Genomic DNA, 9,688 nt, shown 5'->3' on the forward strand with positions numbered 1-9,688 from the left:
GTGGCATTACTGTTTCAGGGCAGTCAATGTCTGCGCTGGTCCCAACCTCTGTCACACCCTCGTTAAGCGCCCTGTGTGAGGGGTGCTATATAAATACAAGTTGTTGTTGTTGACGGTCGCGCTCTCGATTCCAGTGCCTGCACTGGTCCTCCCTCCCCCTGGCCCCTTCACTCACTCACTCGCTCCCTCCACCCCCTTCACTCACTCACTCACTCACTCACTCGCTCGCTCGCTCCCTCCCTCCCTCCCACCCTCCCTCCCTCCACTCACTCACTCACTCACTCACTACCTTTCCCCGTCACCAGTCACACACTGACGGACGTCACACTGACCTGAATGGCTGATCGATTGGCTTTGTCACTTATTGATCAATTGATCGACCGATAGTCTACCCAATTCCCCCCCCTTAAGAGAGTCTGTGTTAATCGTTGCATCTCCTCTACTGTGTCAGTGACCATCACATCGCAAGTGCACTCTGTGCTGCTCTGCCTCCTGCCTCTCCTCTTCTCCCCTCCCCTCTCCTCGCGCTCCCCCACCCCCTTCACAGTTCTGACTCGGGGGTGCTGGCTGAGAGGTAGCCGACGCCATAGCGTCCGTTGGTGGCCGTCATTTCCATGGGCGAGGTGCTGTTGGGCCCGTTATAGCTGCGGTGGGCCGGCATGGGGGAGGGGGTCTCACTGGGGGCTTTGCTGAGGATGAAGCGCGTCTCGTCGTGATCCTCCAGGTTGGAGATGTCTTTCATCATCCGGCCTCGCTTGTAAGACACGGACAGCGTGTTGGAGCCGTCAGACACCAGGTGGAAGTGACGGATGATGAAGACGATGGGTATGGGCAGGATCCCCAACACGATGAGGAAGATGGTCATCCCCAGTGCCCAGGGTGGAAAACTCTGGAAGTTTTCTGTGGCCTAAATGCAAAACAGCGCCTTTAGTTGAAGGAAGGAATGATTCACGTTTTGCTCACGCAATACACAGTAGCTACACTTTACATTATATCCTGTGAAGCGCTTTGAGACATCTCAACGACGTGGTGAGGCGCTGTATCAAATGCAAGGATTATTATTTATTAATCCCAAACCACAGTAGGAATACTGTTGCCTTCCGCATGTATCAGACACCCGGCTGACACCTCCCAAAAATATATATATATATACACAGCCCCTTATCTCGGTCTCCTTACCGTCTCCTTATTCCAGGCATTGTATCCAGGAGGGCTGATGGCCATCTGAATGATACTGGCCACCATCAGGACCCCCATGGCCAGAGGGGAGATGTACTTCCACATGTAATAGTAATATTGGTTTGGAGCGAATCCCAGCATCTCCGTCAAGTCCTGCATAAACCTGGAAAACACGGCCACATCCCTTCTTGTTAGCCCAACGCCACTTGTCCCTAATACAGTCTACTCCAGGCATCATGTTTGCGTGGATGAATCTAATTAATCAGTTAAATCTCCGCTCGTCTGGTTCCAGTCTTTTGATTGTCCCCTTCGCTCCACTATCAGTGGCCGTACTTTCAGCCACTTGGCCCCGAAACTTTGGAACTCTCTCCCTTTCACTCAATCCCTCCACCTTGTCCCCTCCTTCCCCATTTTTAGACCATGCCTGAAGACCTTCCTCTTCGACCGTACTTACGATCACCTCCTCCCTCTCCCCCTAGCTCTGGTTCAGGCTACGCCACCATTAAGCACTCCAAGATGCTATCCTGTGCGAAGGTGCTATGTAAAATGCAAGTTGCTGTTGTTTAGTGAGCAAGACACGGGAGGCACCAATAAACATTCGCTCCAACAGACTGCAGACAATCGCTCTGACACGCGGACACCCACCTCTTTGTGCCGTAGACCCAGGCCACCGAGAGGTTTTCCAGGATGACCACAATGGTGAGGGGCAGAGTAGCTGAATAGTCGTCAAACATGGTGACAAAATAGTTGCCAGAGCGCTGGACAAAGAGGAGTCCCAAGGTGAAAGCGAAGACACAGCATCCGACTGAGGACCGAGAGAGAGAGAGTCAGAGCTAGGCATAATAATAATAATAATCCTGGCATTTGATACAGTGCCTTATCACGTCGTTGAGACGTCTCAAAGCGCTTCACGGGATACACTGTAAAGTGAATTGACTGTGTATTTTGTGGGCAAATCGCGGCAGCCAATTGCGCACAACAGCAGCGTAAAGAGAATAGGTCAAAGTATGAGATGGCAATAGTGGAAAAAAAAGTGTTTGGGAACCATCTCACAACACTGGTTGTCAATGCCTTGATGAGGAGCTTTACCAAACGCAAGGATTATTATTATTATTAGAATAATAACTGGTTACACTCGGTAAAAAGCTGTGTATTAGGCGAGGCAGGAAAGATTCATGGCTTGAGCAGGAAGAGAGAGGGAGAGGGAGAGAGAGAGGGAGAGAGAGAGCACTTGTATCTTCTCCTGATTGTGACCTTGGGCAAGGACACGGATGCCTGTGAGGAGACTGAGGCAGGATGGGAATGTTCAGGGATGAGACGCTTCATTTTGGAACGACTTCTCTCTCCCAATCACTAGGTGGCAGCAACAGCTCTCGACTGAGTGGATTGGATCGCGTCCAAAATAACTCGATAATTACATACCAAAAAATAATAATCATCATCCTCGCATTTGATCCGGCGTCTGATCACGTCTTCCAGACATCTCAATGCGCTTCACGGGATACACTGTGAAGTGAATTGACTGTACGTTTTGTGGGCGGAACGCGGCAGCCGATTGCGCACAGCAGCGTCCCCACATTTAGATTGAGTGACCGAATGATTATTATTATTTTGAAGGGATTATTGCCCCCGTTAGCCATCCGCCAATCGACTAACAACCGGGTTCCTACTCACTGCTGGTAAGCAGAGCCGTGTGTGTGGAGTAAGGTCAATGTTTCAAGCCCAATGTTTTGCCCTGCCCAGGAATCGAACCCAGGTCTTCTCGCTTGCGAGGCGAGTGCTCTAACCGCTGAGCTACAGGACTGCGATGTTGATGAGTACAAAGCACGACAGAGTGAGCAACTCAGGGTTCCTGTGTCGGACTTTCTTACCTGTGAAGAACTCCTTGCGGAGTTTAAAGGTGTCGATGAGGGGGGACATGATGCCCTCCATGGTTCCCATCATGCTGCCCAATCCCAGGTTAATGAGCATCAGGAAAAACAGGACCGACCAGAACGGAGACCCTGGGAAGTGGGTCATTGCTTCTGTGAAGGCGATAAATGCCAGCCCCGTCCCTTGTACTGACTGCAAGAGATCAACCGTCCGTTAAACAATAATAATGACAATAATAATAAGTTTAATCCTTGCATTTGTCACAGTGCCTCATCACGTCTTTAATACGTCTCAAAGCGCTTCACAGGATACACTGTAAAGCGTAGAGACTGGAGTTTGTGGGCTAAATGCAGCAGCCAATTGCGCCCAGTGACGTCCCACAAACAGTCGTGGATTCAGTGACCACATTATTATTTATTTTGAAGAGATTATTATGCATCAACGAGGCGTGAGAAGCTGCAAGCTTTACCTCTGGCAGCTTTGTCTTCTGTGTTCCTTCTCTTTGTCCGAGGATCATTCACAAACTCGCTCACTCGCTCGCTTGCTCTCTCACTCACCTTGTTCAGCTCATCCTCGAGTTGGCAAGTCTCGAGTCCAAGCTCTTGGAAATGATCTTCCTTGACGGTCTTTATCACACCGTACATTTCGGCATAGTCGACTGCCGTCAGGTGGGAGAAGTTGATGTGTGGGGGGATCAGGTCATGGCTCAGCACGTCAGTATTCAAGAAGCCGATAATCTTTTCGGCATTCCTGTCGAGACAGAGAGAGAAACAAAGAAAGAGAGTGACAGAGAGAGAGAATGTAAGAGTCAGAAAGCTGAGGTAAACAGAGGTGTGTGTGTGTGTGTGTGTGTGTGGAGTAAGGAAACTTGCGCAACGTTTCCCCCTGACCCCACCCGAGAATCGAACCCGGGTCCTCTGGCTTGCGAGGCGAGCGCTCTTAACCACTGAGCTACAGAACTCCAGGAGAGGTGGGGGTTGTGACAGACTCACGTTACGACACACTTTTCGTTCATCACGTTGGCCTTGAAGCCCAGGACGGCGAAGACGACGAGTGTAGCGAGGACCGAGGTGAAGAAATTGATGAAGGAGACGAGGGCAGCGTCAAAGTGGCAGTTGTTGTCTTGTTTGTTGTAACTGGAGAAAGCGATGACTCCACCGAAGCCCAGGCCCAGAGCGAAAAAGACCTGCGTGGCGGCCTCTCTCCACACCTGTGACTCCAACATCTTCTCCAGCTGGGGAAAGGCAACAGCACCAGGGGGGAGATGAGGAGACATGTTATTTACACAACAACAACAAATTCCATTTGTACAGCGCCTTTCATGTCGGGAGGACATCCCAAGGCACAACTAGGCAGCAAATCGTTACGGTCTGGAACGCATGGCCTGAAAGGGTGGTGCAAGCAGATTCGGTAATAGCTTTCAAAAGGGAATTGGATATTTACTGAATGAAACGAGGCAGAGCGAGCCCTGGGGGGGGTGGGTGGGGGGGAGGGTGTGGGTACCTTAGGGGTGAACATGTGAAGGATTCCGTCGATGGAGCCTCTGAGGAGGAGACTGCGGATCAGGAAACAAATCAGCACCACATAGGGGAACAGGGAACTGAAGTACATGACCTGAGAAACAGAACGAGAATCTTAGGAACTTGTTGTGCAAACAAACCGATTTTATTTGACTGATTCTTGTGACGGATAAAGCTTTCTCCTCTCTGCCACAACACAGTGCCTCAGTCCCAACCTCAGGGTTTCGAGGCACTTACTATAATAATAATAATCTTTACATTTGATACAGCGCCTTATCACGTCTTCGAGATGTCTCAAAGCGCTTCACAGAATATACTGTAAAGAGTAGTTACTGTAAAGTTTGTGGATGAAATGCAGCAGCCAATTGCGCACAGAAGTGGCTCACAAACAGCCGTGATTGAGTGGCTAAATTATTATTTTATGTATTTATTTTTTTGAAGGCATTATTCCCCCAGGAAAGTGATCGGCCAATCGACTAACAATCGGTTTCCTACTTACTGCTAGGTAAAGTGAGGAGTGTGTGTGCAGTAAGGAAACGTGCCTAAGGTTTCGCCCCAAACGGGAATCAAACCTGGATCTCCTCACACTACCTTCTCAAGGGGAATGGGAGGATGAATGGACAACAACCACTTGCAGTTATATAGCACCCTTTCACATGGGGTTCTGGAGCGCTTCACAGTGGCAGAGTCTGACAACAAGGTCTTGTCCGTAGGGACCCATTGATCCCGAGAGTCGAGACACTCATTACAAAACCATCTCAGGCCCTTTACCTTTCCCGATGATTGGATGCCTTTGACGGTACAAAGCCCCACAATAAACCAGGCCGTCATCAAGCACAAGGTCATCTTCCAGTTGAGGCCCCCGCTTTCGTTGATGGAGTTGGAGATGTTGAGTGTGTTGCGGTACCAGAAGTAGGTTGTCGCTGAACTCTTTTCGCACTCGGGCTCCACAACTGGGAATGAGAGAGAGAGGTTCACACACACACACGGAAGTACCCCTGTCCTCGTGACTGAGTTAGAAAATAGCATCGACAAAAGAGAGAGAGAGACAGAGGCAGAGAGAAGACAGCGAGGGGAAAGCTCTGACTAACTTGTGACTGTGCCGTTAGTGATTGTAGGGCATACACTCCACGGTAGAGGCGACTGGAAGGACTGGAAAAAGTAGAAGATGCTCCATCCAATGATAACGTTATAGTAAAGTCCAACGAAGAAACACACCTGGAGCGAGGCAGAGACAAGGAGCTGGACTGAGCAAGTAGCTGAGATCAGCTAACACAGCGCCGGCAAGAGAACACAACCTTTTTTCTTTTAAATAATAACATTGACGATCTTTGAACTTGGTCCAGTGCCTTTCACTTCAGGAGGATTTACGGTGAAAGTCCCTTTGGCCAAATTGGGAGTGAAACAAGCGGTCTTTTGTTAGTATCTTCACTGTGATAGTGAGCTCATCACTCAGTGGAAAGTGGACAGTGTGGTGTGGGACATTGGGCCAAAAATGGGCTGGGCAACTCGTGTGCCGTACTGCCTACTCTTCCATGGTGTGTCTCGACCGGAGAGAGAGAGCAACTCCCGCTGCCTACATTCCAATGCCCCCACTCCCCACTACACACACACGCACACAGCCCCCAAGACCCACTCACGAGGCAGCTTGCAAAGCCAATGCCCCCCAGTCTGGGGCAGATGTAATTCCACACCCCGATGCTCCCCCGCCTGATCTTCTGACCCACCGCCAGCTCCAGGAAGAAGAGGGGGATCCCAATGATGAGGAGCAGGATGAAGTACGGGACCAGGTAGGCGCCTGGAAAAGAGAGCGAGATACAACGTTCCCAGATCAATAATAATAATAATATCAATCATTGGACACGATACGGCATCTTGTAAGTCAGGAGGATATCTCAAAGCACTTCTCAGGGCTTTACTGTAAGCTCCCCCAGCGCTGCGCTCTAGTGTTAGCCTGGACTGTGAGCTCAAAATCCTGACGTGGAGACAAAAGATACAGCCTGTGACCCAGACCCTAGAGGGAGTGCAGAGCAGAGTAAGGACACGATCCCCAGTGTGAGAGCATGAGCTCCTGAGCCAGGCTGACCCTCTGAACTTAGTCACAGGACATCATCAGTGAGATACACCCTCTCTCCACTGCTTTTCAGTGTTGAATAATGAGTTCTGTGGGACACACACACACAAACACTGTTGAGAGGCTGAATCCTCTCATTTGTTGCACAACGAAGATCACAAGATCAGTTTGGATGAAGAAGGCCCTTCGGCTCATTTGACCTCATCCTTCCAAAAATACTCTCCCTGCTGACCATCCCATCACAGCATCAACCATTCCAGTTGTCAATTACCCTCTGGGTAAAGGGAAATCTTCCTGGTGTCTGTCCTGAAATTGCCTTTTGTAACTCTAAGCCTACGTCTCTTGTTCTACTCTCTCAGTGCGTCCTCAGATGTCTGTCTGTCTGTCTGTCTGCCTGCCTGCCTGCCTGCCTGCCTGCCGTCTGACACATGTGGAAACCCATCACCTTTGCTTAAGAGCATCCAAACCAAGCTGAGATTTCCGTGCATCCCACCTACACAGAGAGATAGATTGCTGGAATGGAATGCACACTCTTTCTCTCTCTCTCTGCCTGGAGGGACACATCCTGCTTACCTAATTCCGGAAAGTATGTCATACGCTTCGTACAAGGAGCCCGAGCTTGTCTGAACCATTGCTTGTTCCTCTAACACTTGGGGAACCATCCTTGTCGCTCTCCTCTGAGCTCTCCCTGTAAAGCCTGGGCAGCCACCCTTACGTCACGGCGACCAGATGTGTAATGCAATGCTCTGGGTACCAAACCCAGACCAGAGCCGAGTGACTTTATAGTGTCTCCCGACGTGCACCGACGATGAACAGAAAGGAGCGATGGCAGAGTTTGACGGCAGATCTCAGCGAGTGCGAGCGCAGCCATTAATCTGACAGTAATTGGCAGTGTTCAGATGGCTGGGCTGGATATTCGCAGCAGGCATGCACAGTCGCCAGGGAACCATTCCACCAGCCAGCCTCCCACCCCGACTGCGTGCTTTGTCTTAATCAAATGCTGCTTTTTAAGGATGTTTGGTCATCAGGCACGAAGGCCTACTTTTATCGTCTGTCTGAGACCCCGGGGGGGATGGAGCAGGTGATTGCACGTGATTTACCCAACTCGAGTGACACATCCCAAATTGTGTATAGATACGGGGAATAAATCAATAATACCAATAAGCGCAAACACGCCACCGATCAAGGTGTGAATTGTATTTAGTGACCAAATCTGTGGTGCTTTCGTGAAGGAATGTTCTCTCATTAGGAAGCTATGTGGATGTCTGTCTGTCTCCTTCTCGCTCTCTTTTTCTCTCTGTCCCTCTCTCATGCTCTCTTTCTCTGTCCCTCTCGCATGGTCGCTCTCTTTTTGTGGCGGTCCCTCTCTCACTCTGTCTCTCTCTCTCTCTCTAAGTCTCTCCTCATCTCCAAATGGCTGTCACTCTCGCCTACAAACACATAGACTCCTCACGTGACAGCAATTCTCTTTGAAGGGCTTTGAGAGCTTTTGACGTTAAACCTTACATTAAAATACGAGGATTATTAGAATTCATATTTATGCCGTGAATGAGTCACACACACACACAGACAGTCACACACACACACAGCCCACGTCAGAAACTGAGTCACACAGTTAAACCCCACCTAATCCACAGCCGCTGAGAGACAGCTCTGGAAGCTGAACAGAATGTAAAATCACATCCAATTTCCATAGCGGAATAAATTACAAAAACCACTGCGTTCCCACACAAGAGCAAGAGAGAGAGACAGGGAAATATCATTTATATTTAGAAATCTATTTTCATGTTAAATCAGCATCGGGAAAACAAGGAAAATCACGGGAGACAAATTGCCGAGAGGTAGGTCCAAGACCGAGGTGGATGGATGTTTGTAAGGTCAGGGTATCAAGGGATATGGGGCAAAGGCGGGTAATTGGAAGTTGAGGTGCAGATCAGCCATGATCTAGTAGAATAGCGTAACAGACTTGAGGGGCTGAATGGCCTTCTCCGATGTTCCTGCAAAGCACAATCTTACCTCCGCCATTCTTCTGACACAGGTAGGGGAACCTCCAGACATTGCCGAGCCCCACCGAGTATCCAATCTGAGCCAGAATGTACTGGAGCTTGTTGTTCCAGGCCGGTCGGTCCTCCGCGTCCTCGGTGATCTCGGCCCCCAGCTTGGCCTTGCCCCCGGGGGTCCCGGTCACATTCAAGGCGCTGCGCTTGTAGTCCACGGGCTCCTCGCAGGCCAGGAGGTCAGCCACCGACTCCGTGACGTGCTCATTGCTGTGCTCCCGCTGCGTGACTTTGCTGTTCTTCGGCATTTGGGACTCTGCTCGCAGGTTGCACGACAGGAAGAGAGTGGGGGTGGGGCTGGGTAGCCGGTGGGGGGGTGGGGGGTGCCTGGGTTTCCTGCTCTTGGTGCCCAAAGCCGATTAATTCAGTACCTCCTTTCCAAGCGATCCTGATCAAAGCCAATACAAAGTTAGTCAGGTTATCGAGAACTTCAGCTCTTTGTTTGTCTTTCCTCCAGCGCAACCAGGTTAGCAACAGCACAGGTTAGAGACGCAGTAAAGCTCCCTCTACACTGTGCGTCCATCCACACTCCCAGGTCAGGGTTAGAGACACAGTAAAGCTCCTCTACACTGTGTGTCCACACTCCCAGGTCAGGGTTAGAGACATAGTAAAGCTCCCTCGTGCAAAGCATGGACGGAATTTGTCCCAGGAGGGGGAATAGTAGCAGAACCGGTCACCAATACACGCGTGTGATACCAGGGCCAGTGTTAGGGCCAATGCCAGGCTCTCTCGGACTGTACTGTGCGTGTCTGGGTAAACAAGGAATAAGCAATCTCTTCTGTCATCTTAGCTGTTTATTGCCAGTCACCATCAGGCAAAGCCCAGAGGTTAGTTTCCTCCCTACTTACCATCAATGTTTGATGATCTTAAATGTTGTAGCTACTTTGAGCCACAGACTGCGATACAGAACAGAGCGCAGAGCTTCACCCTCTAAGTGACATTCAGCTCAGCCCCAGTCCTTCTCTGTCTATTTGTTCATCGTCGTC

General features: G+C 50.1%; 1 protein-coding gene across 1 annotated transcript; it reads right to left on the reverse strand.

The window, feature by feature from the left end:
• Positions 1–273: 273 nt before the first annotated feature.
• Positions 274–8,995, reverse strand: slc6a17 (solute carrier family 6 member 17). Its single transcript, XM_007899439.2, has 11 exons — positions 8,662–8,995; positions 6,212–6,369; positions 5,663–5,789; positions 5,343–5,524; positions 4,555–4,665; positions 4,044–4,285; positions 3,609–3,801; positions 3,051–3,243; positions 1,825–1,984; positions 1,180–1,342; positions 274–907 (listed from the first exon to the last, which is right to left on the reverse strand). Exons 1-11 carry the CDS (start codon positions 8,948–8,950, stop codon positions 542–544), a joined length of 2,184 nt encoding a protein of 727 aa, XP_007897630.1. The 5' UTR covers positions 8,951–8,995; the 3' UTR covers positions 274–541.
• Between the last annotated feature and the right edge of the window lie 693 nt (positions 8,996–9,688).

The sequence above is a fragment of the Callorhinchus milii genome, unplaced genomic scaffold (genome assembly GCF_018977255.1).
Source record: "Callorhinchus milii isolate IMCB2004 unplaced genomic scaffold, IMCB_Cmil_1.0 Scaffold19, whole genome shotgun sequence".
In the NCBI taxonomy this organism is placed as follows: Eukaryota; Metazoa; Chordata; class Chondrichthyes; order Chimaeriformes; family Callorhinchidae; genus Callorhinchus; species Callorhinchus milii.